We start from the raw sequence: 16,026 nt of genomic DNA, 5'->3' as shown, positions 1-16,026 counted from the left end.
TTAAAGAAAAAAATTAAACATATGCATGGATAAATCAATCACAATAAGATCAATAACATGCATTTATAAAATTGATAGGGTATATTTTCATTGCATGATGACTTTAAAGAGCAGGTCATATGGTATTTTAAAGTGTCCTAATATTGTGTTGGAGTCCCCTACAACAGGTTTAAATGCATCTAAGATCAGAAAACATTTTCTCAGAATATACATTTAATATTAGAACAATTTTTTAATGATTTCGAAATGATTCGTTCAAAGTGGTTCTGGGCTGTGTTCAGCCCCGACAAAACGGTGCAAAACGGTTTTTTAAACTGAAACGGTGGTGTGTTGAACACCCTGTTCTGATGACGCAAGAGTTGCAACTATGGCAGCTGAGAAGGCCATTATCTGTGTTTTTTTGAAGAATTTTCGGAGCCTCATGAAATTGGTATAAATACGTGTTTAATACGGCAAAATCCGCTCTATGTTACAGTCACTGCCCTTGCCGTCCAGAATAAAAGAGAACATCCCAATTGAGTGAAGGGGTTTGTGGAAACTGTGGTTCCTAATTATTGTGATCCAACATTTGCCTCACATTTCAGCATGAAAAGACAAACATTTCAGGTGAAGGATAATCCACTTCTTACCTCCGAGACTGTGTTATGATCTATATGACCTTATTATTTTTATTGTGAGTATTAGGTTTATCATTATTGCTGATCACTGTTGTTGTGCTATGTTATTGTAATATTTACCATTATATAATCAGTATAGAGTATAGAAAAGTTTATGAAAATGTCACTCCACAATACAATAGCAAAATATAAATATGTATAGTATTTTTATGTTACATTAATCAGTGTCTAGTACACCTTCCTAAGGAAAGGATATGGACCAGAAGACATTGCAATTACTAAATGATATTTAGACAGACTTAAAGAAGTTCCAGATCTATACATGTGCTCTTATTATTTCAGTTATTTTGCCTTTAAGTCCGCATGAAATCAAAATGGACTTTATTTACTTTACTAGCGCACATTGCTAGTAATGATGTGAACAATTAATCCGTGCAAGTTAATCCGCTGAAAAAAATTGTTTGTCTTCATAATCTTTGCTCAAAATCTGAACATTTACTTCCGCTCTGGAATGGCATTCCTTCTCTGATGACGTCAGTTTGACGGCTTGGGCAGAATATCAGTAAACACACCCCTCCGACCGTTAGATTGCTATGAGTGAGCGACAGAGAGGAGGAGCGCAAAAATAAAACCATGCATTCTATTCAATATTCCGTTTCAGCTGGAAATACGTCACTATACTGAAATAAAGTCAGCAGCAACTTCCGGCTCACGCAGACTTTAATGTAAATAAACATGTGCAAACAATATACTTGCTCTTGTGAATTTATGTTGATGTTAATTACATCGCGCCAGCTGTCTCTTTAATACCGCGTGGTTTATATACATGTTGCTGCTGATTGGGCTGACATTTTTGACACACCCACCAAACAAGAGAAAACGTATCTCAAATCCCGTTGCACACTGTTTCCAGGAAACATGTCGTTTGAACCGGAAACCGTAGCAAAACGTTGCGCACTGGTTTGAGCTTGAATTTGCCCCTGAACTTAAGGTCTGTAAACTCCTCCCTTTTATAAGCCTACTCTGCTCTGATTGGTCAGCTGGCCAAGTCTGTTGTGATTGGTCTGTTGTCGGAAACTAAACTCCCATTAACATAATTATTTTTTTGCTCCAGAGGGTTACTTGAAAACAAAGATGCTATAAGCTTACAAAAATGGCATCGATATTACCATATCAATTCGAGCCCGAGTCTGAGGATGATACAGATGCAGTCGCTCAACCGGAAACTCCATCGCAAGCTCGACTTGAGTCGTAAGTTTAAACTTTATATGTGGTACTTTACTGATGTGACAGCAGTTTTATTGCATTCATTATTAGTATTTACTTATTTGAGGTGCACCTGTGGGAACTGTGTTAGAATGCCCAGTGAGGCTGAAAACTCAGCGTCTTCTCGACCTGATGTAAACACACTAACTAGCGGAAGTGTTTGTGGGCAGGTCAGAGTGTTCGTATTTTGCAGGCAGGTGGGGATTATGCAAATATAGGTAACAGGCAGAAGATTAGAAAATATGATGGCTCGTTAAGGCGGTTCAGAATCGACTCTTTCTTTTGAGAGACAATATCTTTATTTATCATGCACTTTCTGATTAAACAGAACGTTGCAGGCTGTTTACATTGAAGGATAGCTACACTACAAACTGCAAAAAAATATATTTTTCGAAAACCCATATGACCTGCTCTTTAAGGTAACGTCCCTCATTTAGTTTACACTCGAAGTAGATTGGTCTCTCTAAGCGAGATCCCAATTCGTCGGTCATCCGACGTGACGTCGAGAGTGACCGACTGAAAGGGAACTTCACTTCACTCGGCAGTCATCTTTGCAACATCCATATTCAGATATGTTCTAAGCAAAGGGCTTGCTGGAACTGTCTACTTGAATAGGGAAAGAACAAAATCTCCACGCTAACTAACTAACCAATATTGTTTTAATTTGTAATTCATATATAATAGCAATACAATCTGACAACAGTAGCCTATAATACGTTTTTCTTCCTTACCCCAAATGACTGAAAAAAATAAAAATAAAGTTTATCCAATGTGTTTGGGAATCCACTAAAAAAGACTAATACTTTTGGTACTCTCATGAAAGTGTTTTGAAGACTGACACAGAAGAGAAGAAATTGTTGAATAAAGTCATTAATTTAGTTTTATAGTATTCTTTGTGCACAAAAAGTTTCTCGTAGCTTCATAAAATTACGATTGAACCAATGATATCGCATGGACTATTGTAAAGATGCCCTTACCTTTCTGGGCCTTGAAAGTGGTAGTTGCGTTGCTGTCTATGTAGGGTCAGAAAGCTCTTGGATTTCATCAAAAATATCTTAATTTGTGTTCTTAAGATGAGGTCTTTCAGGTTTGGAACGACATGAGGGTGAGTAATTAATGACAGAATTTTCATTTCTGGGTGAAAAATTTTGGTAATTGGAAGCCTTCCATTCATTTTTCTATGGTCTGTCTTTTCATCCTCATATTGTCTCTGCTAATTGTACAGAATCTGAGGCAACACACACACACACACACTATAGTAAAAAAAAATGACTGTTTACATTGTTGACTGTATAATTATTGGGGGCTGATGCTAATGTTAGTACTAATAAACATGTTGCATTTAATTGCTGCTATCGTTTGCTTTTGCTGACGTGAATAGTTCATCCAGAAGTGAAAATTCTATCATCATTTACTCATTTTGTTCCAAGCCCGTATGACTTTCTTTCCTCTGTGGAACACAAGAGAAGAATGTTGAGGCTGCTCTTTTCTGAACAATGAGAATGAAAGGTAAAGGTGAAAGTGAACCAATCAAGCTCCAAAAATGACCAAAACAGTAATCTAATTTTGCAACAAAAACGAAACTTTCATTTTTGGGTTACATGATAACATAAGCATTCCTGTAGCTCTTCTCGTATAGCATAGTGCCAACAGCGTGATGGTAAGTCGTTTTAGGTAAAATCATTTATGCCTGAGACTGAGACAGGTTGAATGTATTTGGGCAGAACGCCCCGCCCGTCATGGCTTTTTTCCCTCTGCAAGGTGATTGACGCAGCAGGAGTGCAGTCGCGGCCCCATATCGGCTGACACCGGCTGCTTTACAATATGTCATCCTGTTCCTCTGAGAGCACAAGATAAACAACACTCATTCACACATCAGACCTTCCTCTCATTTTATGTTCGCTCTACGCTGTTTTCTCACCTCCCGTTTTTTTTTCTCTCTGCATAAGCACACACATTTGCCTGTAAATCTCATAGTGGCAAAACACCAGGGAAATTAAAGCAAATCAGTCAGCCTTCACACCTTGAACACAGCCTAAATCATCACCCATATCACTGTCTTTCTAAACACAAACGCACATTCTCCTTCAAACATGCACACGCATTCAGATTTACCCTGCGCAAGCCTCTAATTCAATCACTCTGCCTCATTTCTGTTTGCCTTCCATTACACCCTTGAGACAAACAGAAGGAGACACATACAGTGTGCAGTATTGTGCGGCAGGGCTTTAGGGCTGAGTTGATAACCACAACTGCAGTCAGTGGGCAGCAGCTGCTATAATACAAATGTACTTTTATCTGCTTTAGGACTTAGAAAAAATGTATATCACTCTAAAAAGCTGAACAGCTCTTTTTCTTTCCTTTTTTCCCTCAGTCTTTGCTGATACACAGGAGAAGATGAGCTCAGTGAAATGCAGTGGTCTGGTAAGGCAGCTTATGTTGACAGAGCATCTAATCTAAACTTTGCTCTTTACTCATACACTTTCACTTATTAAAGTTTCCACCTATACAAAGCAACAAAAGGTAATATATATATATATATATATATATATATACTTATTGGTAGATTAATTTCTATCACTGCTGTGAACTGACCACCACAGAATATCAAAAACTTCATACATCGTTAGATCCACATAGCAGCTCATTTACATCGTCTTGACTGAAAAACTAGGAAATGCTGTTGGCTGTTGTGTGACGGCAATTTAACCTATTACACAAACCAATGTTAAAAAATTTGCAGCGGTTTGCTAATCGTTTAAAATCATCACAACTTCTAAATGTGTTCAAACATCTTGCAAACTGATCAGAAGTTGTCTTAAACGAATAATACCCGAAAAATGAAAATTTGCTGAAAATGTACTCACCCTCAGGGCATCCAAGATGTAGAGGAGATCGTTTCTTCATCAGATTTGGAGAAATATATAGCATTACGTCACTTGCTCAGCAACAGATCCTCCGCAGTGAATGGGTGCCGTCAGAATGAGAGTCCAAACAGCTGATAAAAAGATGGCTTCACAAGACATTAACTGATGGACTGGAGTGGTGTAGATTACTTGTGGATTATTGTGATGTTTTTATCAGCTGTTTGGACTCTCATTCTGACGGCACCCATTCACTGCAGAGGATCCTTTGGCTAAATTTCTCCACATTTGTTCTGTTGAAGAAACAAGCTCATCTACATCTTGGATGGTGGTGGGTAAATTCTCAGCAAATTTGTATTTTTGGGTTAACAATTTCTTTAAAATGCTTCAACTAACCAAAGAATATAAAAACAACTCACTTGATACCAAATAACTAATATTGCTCTTTTATATGCATGAATGAAAGCACTCATAATTTGACGTGGCAAGTATTCAAATACACTTTATAAGGAGTGTCTAAACAAACATTGGTGTAGCTATAGACATCAGATCCATTCATTCTTCTAATACAATGTCAATATCCCACTGGCAAAAATCTCTCGTTATTGACAAAGGGAATATTGACAAATCAATATTTGCTCCGTCAATGTTTATTAATAGTCATTTGACATTTGCTTGTGTGTTTCTTTTAGTTATGGCTTAAAGGTCCTTGCGCAGGTGTGGCCCATAAATCAATAGCAGTATTCCTTTTCTTCTTCTTCTTACGTATCTGTCACACACTAATTTATTTAAATGTATTTATATTTTGCACAGGAAATGACATGTGCGTTCAGCGTCTGACAGGTGTGTATGTGGCTGAGTTGATAAAGGGGGACGACAGTAATCTGATCACAGAAATCATTTTGGATTACTGATGCTGCTGTCAGTAAATGAGCTCTTGTATAACAGATAAATTAATCACAGCTTTAAAGCAAGCGAGATGTTCCGTTCCTGTGTGCTTTCACAGATTAACTTGTCCAATTACATTACAGTTGTGTTTTAAATAGGTGCCTTCATGCAACACTCATTTCAATAGTGATCAATGGCAAATCACTGACTTTAATGCAACTTGTTAGTACATTATAGTCATCACGAACAAGTCACATTTCAGTGAAATCACCATCACAAACTTTGCATCAAGTTCAAGGTTCTCCTCTTGCTTGAACTATATTTGAACAAATAATATAATATAATATAATATATGCTTTTTAAACCATAAAAATTTTAAACGTCCATGTTTAATGTCAACTACACATTAAATACATATATTTACATTCATTATTAAATCCATATAATTAAAAATGCTAAATAATTATAAATAAATTCTCAGTTTTAATGTTAAGCTTTACACAATGCAAGACCATAATATAATATAATATAATATAATATATTTTAATATAAAATGTTTACATTTTGTATTATATCTGTTTAAATATAATAATAAATAATATTTATTTAAATATCAATAATTTACATTTAATGTACAAATTAAATATATATAAAACATAAAATATATCTACCAGCAAATCAAATATTTTATTATATATTTTTTATAATTTTATTGTATTATATATTTTTTATATTATTTATACACACACACACACACACACACACACACACACACACACACATGTACGTACACACAGTGCCCTCTACTAATACATTTTTGGCAGCAAACCCACCAGATGGGTTTGGTGCAAACGGATATAAAGTACCCCATGTCCACGGTTACTGTAAATATACTGCTGGATCTTTAATGTTGTGGGCTTATTTTTCTGCCAGAGGTCCTAAACATCTTGTTCAGATACATGGCATTATGGATTCTATCAAATACCAACAGATAAAAAATCTAAATCTGACTGCCTCTGTTAGAAATCTTATAATGGGCCGTGGTTGGATCTTCCATCAGGACAATGATCCAAAACAAACATCAAAATCAACACAAACATGTGTCACTGAGCACAAAATTAAGCTTCTGCCAGTCCTCTGACCTGAACCCTAAAGTAGGGAGAACTGAAGAGAAGAACTGCCATGGCCATCCCAGTTCCCTGACCTGAACCCTATAGAAAATGAGTGGGGTGAACTGAAGAGGAGAAGCACCGACATGGACCTCAGAATTTGAAGGATATCGAGAGATTTCCTATAGAAAAAGTATGACCTTTTTTCAGGTGTTCTCCAAACTCATCAGGCATTATAGGAGAAAACTCAGAGCTGTTATCTTGGGAAAAGGACGTTGCAATAATTGTGGACAACGTGAACTAGAGAAAAACACAAAAGGTGAGCAATAGCAATTTCTAACCACTTTCAATTGTTTTACTTCAATGATAGGTTAGAATTTTGTGAATTTTTTTAATGAAAGATCAAAAGAATAAACAATGCAGATTTATTTTCAGATCCTCCTTGGCTCATATTTACTAAGGGTTCCAATATTAGTGGATGGCACTGTATATAGATACACACACACACAATTTTAAACAATTTTATATCATATCATGTTATATTTTTATAATATATAAATATAAATATAAGCACCAGCATGGGTAAACTGCAAAACAGAGCAAAAAAGAAGAAAATAGGCTGCCGAAACAGCATTGGTTGACTTGAGCTAATATTGTTATGTCTATCCAAGCCTGTTTGGTGCCACTAATAGTGCAGAATTTTATATGTCAACTTTAAAGACTTAAGGTAAAAATAAACACTAACAAAAAGGGGTGAACAATAGTTATATTAAACCAGTTTGTTGAGAGAAAGAGACGAGAGCTGATCAAGCGCCCTCTCTCTATCCCTCTCAACACAAGTCTCTATTTACACTCATAACCCCTCAGCTGGGCTGTTGTTCGCCACTTCACTTGATCAATTCTATTCACTCCTGTTCAACAGTTCTCTCTCCTCATCCTCTCTCTCCCTCTCGTTCACCATTCATAGTCCAGGTCTCTGTGGATGTGTGATGGCGCATATGTATGTAATCATATCTATATAGACTGCTAATGAGCTTATTGGAGCACAGACAACACACAGCGTACTCTGGCACACACACACACACACGCCTCAGGGGCCGCCACAGGGAAGGGTGAAATTAACATAATCTATCCTATTCATGCTCACATTCTCCTCTTTGTTTGCAGTAAATGAACTCTAACCCTTGACACCATGACTGTAAAACACCCACATACACGCAGTCCTGCTTCACAAAGGGCAATCAGATATGAAACTTTCACTAAACTGACAGAAGAGCAACAATGACGTGATATAGTGATATATCAGCAAGACCAACTGAGCCATTGATATTTGGCTAATTTGAGTGTATCAGTTAATAACATTGTCTGCTTCACAGATTCACCAGTTGTTTAAGGTTTGGCTGGTTAGCATAGCTCTTGCTGCTAGATGCCATAGGCTAATTGCTACACATTTTGGCAGCTCATTCAAAGGTGCAGGTTTAGGAACGACCTATAAAATGAGAGCCCTCTTTCTGCCAGCAGTACTGTGCCCTCCACTGATGTTACCAGTGCACTCTGGGTACTGTATGATTCTCTGGTTTAAAAACATCTACCAAATGAAAGAGAATAAAGGAAGCTCAGCACATTTTTCTGGGGACCTACACAGTGCTGAAACAGGCACTTCTGTTTGATTGGTTCCGAGATTTGGGAATATAGCACAGATACACACACACACACACACACACACACATATATATACAGAGGAAGACAAATCTGAAATTAACTGTCACTCAGACAAGATGATGTATCTTACTGTCACACACAAAACATTTTTACTCAGTTTACTCATGTTCATAATATATACAAATATACATACATATATATATATATATATATATATATATATATATCCAAACCGCCTTCCCTGTAGGTTAGCATGGATGTCGCATTAATTGATCAAATATGGTAAAATCAGTGATATTGTGAAATATTATTAACATTTAAAACAACTATTTTCTATTTGAATATATTTTAAAATGTAATTTATTCCTGTGATGCAAAGCTGAATTTTCATCATCATTACTCCAGTCTTCAGTCACATGATCCTTCAGAAATCATTCTAATATACTGCGCACAAAACATTTATAATTATCATCAATGTAGAAAACATTTGTGCTGTTTTTTCCCCCGGAGATTCTTTGTTTAATTGAAATTTCAAAAGAACAGCATTTATTTGAAAAGGAAATATTTTGTAACATTATAAATATCTTTACAGTCAGTTTTAATAAATTCAATGCGTCCTTTCTGAATAAGTGTTCAAAAACTCGGATACATTTTCATCCCGTCCTTCATTACTGATGAGACTATTTGAAAGCAAACTCTGCCCCCTAGCGACACATACTGTTTAGTGCAATTGCTCCATATTCCATATTCCACAAGTATTCATGTGAAGTTTCAAAGTATCATTCTATTTTCTGAATCACTGAAATGCATAACTCTGGATACTGTCAAGACAAACATTTTTTTGTTCTAGCAGTCACATAGCAAACATATTCTTTATTAATTTTTTAAACAAACTCATAAAACAAAATATTCAAAACAAACATAAAAATGAAAATCTTTCATTGTCATCCGGGGGACTGAAGATGATTCATTTCTTTCCATCATTCAGCCAAAAAAAAAAAGTGTTTCCCGTTCTCCATTTGTCGAGGGCTAATTCAATCTGAACCGCTCATACAAAGTCTTTCACAAATTCTAAGAATGATTGTTTCATAATCGCATGACCATGTGCAATGTCGTGGCGGCCGTGTGTGACATCACAGCCTATGTATTTTATGAAATCACATAATCGGATGCTCTGTATGATCTTTATGGTCATAGTCAAACATGTCATTTCAAAGTTGAGAAACAACTGTCTGATGTTGCACTGCATTTTCAGGTCATATGTTACATTACGCTTTACTTCTGCTCAGATTAACTGCATGGTCATGTCATTTCATATAATGATATTAAAGGCCATCTCATACAAATCTATTGTCATAGATACAACTGAAATACTAGGCAAAATTATGTTTCAACAGTGAGCAAGAAAGTTTAAAGTGAAGAATAGTCTATACGTGCTGAACTGGTGCCACCTAGCTGTCTAAAAACAAAGGCTTGCGAGTAAAGTTAGTAGGATATATGGAAGCACTGGTTATGGATTATTAGTGGTGTTTGTTAAAACAAGAATTACTATTACTATTCCTCATACTTAGGGATCTGAACAAACTCCTAAGCCTAAATATTAAACGTAAAAACTATTAGACTATCATAGGAACTTGGAGGTGAGCTCTTTTGAGTAAGCAATTGCACTAAAAAAACCCTCTGCAACCACATAGCAACATCCTAGCAACCACTGTCAAACCCTGTCATCACTGAGTTTTGCACTGGCAAGCACTACTTACTTTCTTAAAGAATAGTTCGCCCAAAAATGAAGAATGCTGAAAATTTACTCACCCTCAGGCCAAACAAGATGACGACGAGTTTTTCTTCACTGGAACAAATTTGGAAATATTTAGCATCACATCACTTGCTCACCAATGGGTCCTCTGCAGTGAATGGGTGCCATCAGAATGAGAGTCCAAACAGCTGATAAAAACATCACAATAATATCACAAGTAACCCCACCACTCCAGTCCATAAAGTAATCTCCTATGAAGCGAAAATCTGTGTTTGTAAGAAACAAATGTATCATTAAGACGCTTTTAGCCTCAAACGTTGCTTCTGACTTAAATGAGTCCTCTAAGGTCTTGCTGTTTCTTACAAACGCACATCTTTTCACTTCACATGATGTTAGATGATGGACTGGAGTTGTGTGCATTACTTGTGGATTATTGTGATGTTTTTATCAGTTGTCTGGACTCTCATTCTGACGGCACCCATTCACTGCAGAGGATCCACTGGTGACGTAATGCTAAATTTCTCAAAATCTGTTCCGATGTTCATCTACATCTTGGCTGGCCTGCGGATGAGATAAATTTCAAACAAATTTTCATTTTTGAGTGAACTATTCCTTTAATAAGGCAATATACAAAATGTATATTGTTCTTTAAAACCTTGAGAAATAAATGTATAAAGAATGTAACGGCAACAATCTATACAACTAGACCCATTTGTAATAACATTTTGACTTGAATTCTTTGGCCAACCTATCCACAACACTAAAAACGCTCTTTGATAAGCTATTTGTGCAAATATCCAGCAGACCAGTAACGTGATTCCACTTTCGGTCGCCAGCACTTCCCGTAACTCCTGCTCACCTAACGCCCCATTCTGTTGCAAATCCCGCCTCTTACTGTCTCCTTCTCTCTATCTTCTCGGTGTTTTTTACCTCTGATTCACGCAATGTCCGAACTGTCCTGAGCGCATTCTCAACAGTAGGCACGTGAGGCGTCTTCTTCTTCTTCTTGCTTTACGGCGGATAGCAGACTTATAAGTGCATTACCTCCACCGATCTCTCAAATGGACCATTGACACTCCCCAATTGAGATTGTAGATAGAGTGTCAATGGTCCATTTGAGAGATAGGTGGTGGTAATGCACTTATAAGTCTGCGATCCGCCGTACAGCAAGAAGCAGAAGACGCCTCATGCGCAGGCTGAAGATGCGAACGCACTCAGGATAGTTCAGACATTGCAGTGAAAATCAAGAGGTAAAAAACGATATAAATACTGTTCAGTTTCTTTCCCATCCACTTCAATTATAAGACTGACAGACTGCAACGGTTTGAGTTAAAAATCTCTGTTTGTGTTCTACTGAAGAAACAAAGTCACCTACATCTTGGATGCCCTGGGGGTAAGCAGATAAACATCAAATTTTCATTTTTGGGTGAACTATCCCTTTAACCCTTTTTGAAAAACTCATTCAACCTTCACTATTCTCTCTCTCCTGCCTTGCCCTCGTCGCTCCTGTGTCCTGATTGGTTCTAGATCTGCTCCACTCGCTGACTCGACATCCCACAGCTGGCCACAGCACAGTTTCACCTCGAGGCCTTGCCAAGAGCCGAAGGAAAAAAGGAAGGCGAGAAAATATGAAAAAGTTAAGAGCTGAAAAGAATGAGAGAAAGTACATATAAAAGAACAAAGTTTAAGTTTCATTCCCTGTACTGTTTGGATTCAGATTTTACATGAGCTCATCATACCGGCTGAGATCAAGCAAACGGTTACAGTGAGGTCAGACTTCCTGCTGGGCAGCTCTGTGTTCACCATGAGATTAGAGAGAGAGATACGGCGGTGCTTGGGACAGGCTCATTCTCATGCACTTTCATCTGTCTATTTCTGTCCGCAGTCATCTTTTTTTGGTTCTGCACCACTGAACTTCAAACATAGAATCGTTTCATTTGATGTGTAATTATTATGATTATCATTTTTAGATTAATCCATGAGGGACCTGCATTCTGACCCAGAGAACATCAAATTCAGCTGCACAAATTAAAAAAATCATCAAAACAGTCACAACAAATAACTTCAAAAGTCACAGTCTGAAAAAAAAAATACTGTTGTGGTGTTACCTTGTAGTTTGTGTGATTGTGTGTTCTCATAGTCTGGAAGTTTAATGGAAGTTCAAGTCAATGTGATATTTGGGGGGGACTTTGATCCCTTTTGGCACTAAAGAATAACTATGACATACAGTACATGAAAAAAATATGCATATAAACTGAATTTCCATAACCGGACAAAGACGAACAAAAAACAATCTTCCACACTAGCCAATCCAAACAGCTCCTCTGAGATGGTGAAATTTGATTGGTTGACAGGCTTAAATGGATGTAAACGAGTTTTGCCTCTGTTGATTTTGGTTGATATTATATGCTGCGCTCTACACAGCTCTCTCAATGTCTCTGGAAAAAATAAACACAAAAACAAAACCTCATTTTTTTTTCTTTAAACATAAATTCTCTCAGTTGCTGCCATAGCAGATTTGTTTTCCTAGGTGTTTTGAATCAGTTTGAACATATCCAGCATTATTCGCCCTGTTCGTTTAACTCCATGTCTGAAACGAGAATGTTTTTTTCAGCTTCTTCGGAGGGGGCGGAGTTAGTGCGGCTGTACCGAGCGCTCTCGTAGGCGCCCGTGGAGCCGAAGCTCCGCCTACGATATAGATAAATCCCTCCCACCACCAGAGCAATCAGAACGAGTGCTGCAACCAGGACCTGAATTAATACATGGAGATGGTCGACCACAGCTGGAAGAAAGAGAGAAAAAAAATATTCAAACAAAACATTCAAAACAACTTCATGGGTGTTCATTTAATACATGTTTTTCAACTTTGTCAACATATTTTAGGTAAATATGAGGTTAAAAAATTATTAGAACTTACAATGAACTACAGGCTCTGCTGTGGTTCCTATTAAAAAAAAAGAAAGAGGAAAATGTGAATTATTATATTGTATATTATAATTAAAATAGGATTTCTGTCATACATTCTCAGCTATTTTTTTCCCCGAGGTCAACTTAGACAAGATTTTTTTGGACATTTCTCATCATGACCATGGCCATTTTTCACCTGCTTATTGACCCTTAGAACAATACTGTGCTTTTATTGCTGTGCCTTTGAGAATTCTATGCAAACCAGTAATTTTAATATTATTTATGTGGTATTATAGTACTCATTCATTTTGAATTAGCCAATTTTAGTGGAGGGCACTGTATGTGACGTTCCATACCTCGTGGTCGTTTACAGATGACTCCATGTGTGCGGTTTTTGCAGGACCCAGGCCTCCAGAGGCCTGTGTTGCTCTGAACCCAGAAGCAGCTGTTGGCAGACAGCATGCTCAGATTAGTGTCCTGCTGCTCCCAGTTACTGTAGTCCACTACTTGACTGTCTGACCACTCCAGACTGCCTTCTGTGGAATCAAACACATACACACAGGTCTGGATAAAGGAGATCCAAATTGCAGGTCAATAAAGGAAACAAGTGTTATTTATTAAACTTCTTGCCTTTGGAGTTAAAGATCATTCCAAGCCAAGCGCCGTGGGCCTGTTGTTGAAAACTTTGCATGTGCTCCCATACAAAACTGTTCTCGTTTTCATCTAATATTGACAACAGCTTAGCTCCCACTAAGAAAGGAAAAAACAAGATTACTTGAGTTTATTGTGTGTAATATGTTCCTGTGCCGATTTTGTTGGTTTTTCCTGTATGTGGACGTTACCTTTGTTACACATGTGTATGGCCTCATGTTTAAATTGCAGCTCGTGGAGGATGAACGAGTAGCAGTGATTTCTGAAAGGAACCCAGGACCAATTACCTACAGGCTCTGGGCAAAAACCCGGATACATCCACCTGTGGTCTATTGTTCTCTCTGACACAGGAACAGAACAACCAAAAGGCTATTAGAACACACCTGCAAAATTTGTGCAAAAATAACACCACAGACAGATCTAAACGCACAAGTAACATCTAAAATAGAATACCAGAACTGTATGCACCATTGCTGTTATTGTTAACTAAAACTAAAACTATTAAAAATCAATTTTGGTAATTGAAGTAAAGTTGAAATAAAATAAATAAACTTTAAAAAAAACTTTTAGAAATGTTATAATAATGTTATAATAGTATATAAATAATTCTAAAATAAATCTGGTATACACTGAATATTGCCTGTTATTATATAAAATAGCATAGAAACTGTGTCCCAATTAAATGATGAGTCAACCTTGGATGCATACAGGTGCATCTCAATTCATCACAATTAAAAGAACCAAAGACTTAAACTACTTCAGTCTGTGTGCATTGAATTTATTTAATACACGAGTTTCACAATTTGAGTTGAATTACTGAAATAAATGAACTTTTCCATGACATTCTAATTTATTGAGATGCACCTGTACTGCACATTTCAGTCAGTGTTGTAGGCTACTTCATCTGGAAATTCAATGCAAACACAAAATGTACATACTGCATACCACACAAACAGTACTACTAGTATGGTAGTATTCAGAAGCATATTCTAACATTTTCCTACCCATGTTAATTTCACAGATGGCATTTAATTTTGTATTACAAGCAGCCACAGTCCACTGGCCCTCAACGGTCATGTGACCACATCCATACATTTGATTAGGCTCTCCATCCCGCCAGTCACTGAATGTGAGCTCCTCTTCACCCAACCATGTGTAGCTCCGAGCCTGGAAATACAAGAAGCTTTTGCTGAAGCTCTGACATGTCAGTGGAAGAGACATACAACACGCACACAATGTCTCACCCTGTCATTGTGTAGTCCGATCCAGGAGGGTTTGCGGAACGTGCTGAGGAGGAGGGTGAGGTAGGCGTGCTGCCGAGGATCCCGTACCGCTGTCAGTGTTCCATTAATGGAGTCACACAAATACAGTGCTCCACGCCAGTCCAGAGGCTTCTGCAAAATCCGGTACTGCACGCCATCAAATTCTAATGGGCCATCTAATGATGGGGGAAGAGAGTCCACACCAGGGGGCAAGGCAGGGTCTGGAAACACATGCACACAGGGTATTTTAGTGGTTCAGGGTATATAATACAATGCATATTTGTATGAGCATGTGAATTTGAGATATTCCTGTACCTTTATCTTTCATGCAGATGAAGCCGTGCTTCTCTGCATCACACCTGCGAGACGCCCACATGCCCATGAGCACGTCAGTCCCAATATTCATAAAAGTTGTCTATGATTCTTATACTTTCACATTTTTTGTACTTTTCTTTTTTTGTGTGAACTATCAATTTAATGTAACCTAGCTTCCCTTCTGGTGTGTGTGTGTGTGTGTGTGTGTGTGTGTGTCTGAGTGCATGGGTTTGATTTACCCTGAACCCTGTGGTTTGGCACTGTCACTAGCGTGGCTCTATGTGTCAGACACGTCTTGGATGCAGATTCCCAAGTGCTACGACTCGACAGCTCCTCTCCAAACACCTTATAACACTGTTAGAACGAGGGAAAAAACTGAATTCAGAGATTACTGACGTAAGAAAATGTGCAACGTGAATATTTCTGTAAGAAAGTCATTTTAAAAATAATAATTTTTGCTAGAGCTGTATTCTCTTACATTCCAAATGAAAAAACAAAAGTAATCAAAATGTAATATCTTGCTTCATCACAAGAATAATTTTCCCTTTTGGCTGCGATCAGATTTTTACACCCCCTCCTCTCCAAAAAATCTGTCAAATATAGATAACTTTTCTTGATCTAATCAATTCCTGACAAAATCAATTAAATAAATTCAATGCACACAGACTGAAGTAGTTTAAGTCTGTGTGCATTGAATTTATTTAATTGATTTTGTCAGGAATTGATTAA

The 16,026-nt window shown here is 37.4% G+C and overlaps 1 protein-coding gene across 1 annotated transcript in view; it reads right to left on the bottom strand.

Moving 5' to 3' along the window:
* Nucleotides 1-12,138: 12,138 nt before the first annotated feature.
* The window catches only part of LOC107689094 (C-type mannose receptor 2-like), a 43,796-nt gene continuing 39,908 nt past the window's right edge, over nucleotides 12,139-16,026 (bottom strand). Inside the window, exons 20-28 of the mRNA XM_016487000.1 lie at nucleotides 15,544-15,651; nucleotides 15,298-15,397; nucleotides 14,965-15,203; nucleotides 14,725-14,887; nucleotides 13,912-14,061; nucleotides 13,700-13,819; nucleotides 13,426-13,605; nucleotides 13,080-13,106; nucleotides 12,139-12,944 (exon numbers count right to left, since the gene is read on the bottom strand). Coding sequence (XP_016342486.1) covers nucleotides 12,724-12,944; nucleotides 13,080-13,106; nucleotides 13,426-13,605; nucleotides 13,700-13,819; nucleotides 13,912-14,061; nucleotides 14,725-14,887; nucleotides 14,965-15,203; nucleotides 15,298-15,397; nucleotides 15,544-15,651 — 1,308 coding nt within the window. The 3' untranslated portion in view covers nucleotides 12,139-12,723. The remainder of the gene's footprint in view (nucleotides 12,945-13,079; nucleotides 13,107-13,425; nucleotides 13,606-13,699; nucleotides 13,820-13,911; nucleotides 14,062-14,724; nucleotides 14,888-14,964; nucleotides 15,204-15,297; nucleotides 15,398-15,543; nucleotides 15,652-16,026) is intronic.

Source organism: Sinocyclocheilus anshuiensis, unplaced genomic scaffold (genome assembly GCF_001515605.1).
Source record: "Sinocyclocheilus anshuiensis isolate Anshui unplaced genomic scaffold, SAMN03320099.WGS_v1.1 scaffold653, whole genome shotgun sequence".
Lineage (NCBI taxonomy): Eukaryota > Metazoa > Chordata > Actinopteri > Cypriniformes > Cyprinidae > Sinocyclocheilus > Sinocyclocheilus anshuiensis.
The sequence above is the reverse complement of the archived record's forward strand: the minus strand, read 5'-3'. Positions and strand labels throughout refer to the sequence as shown.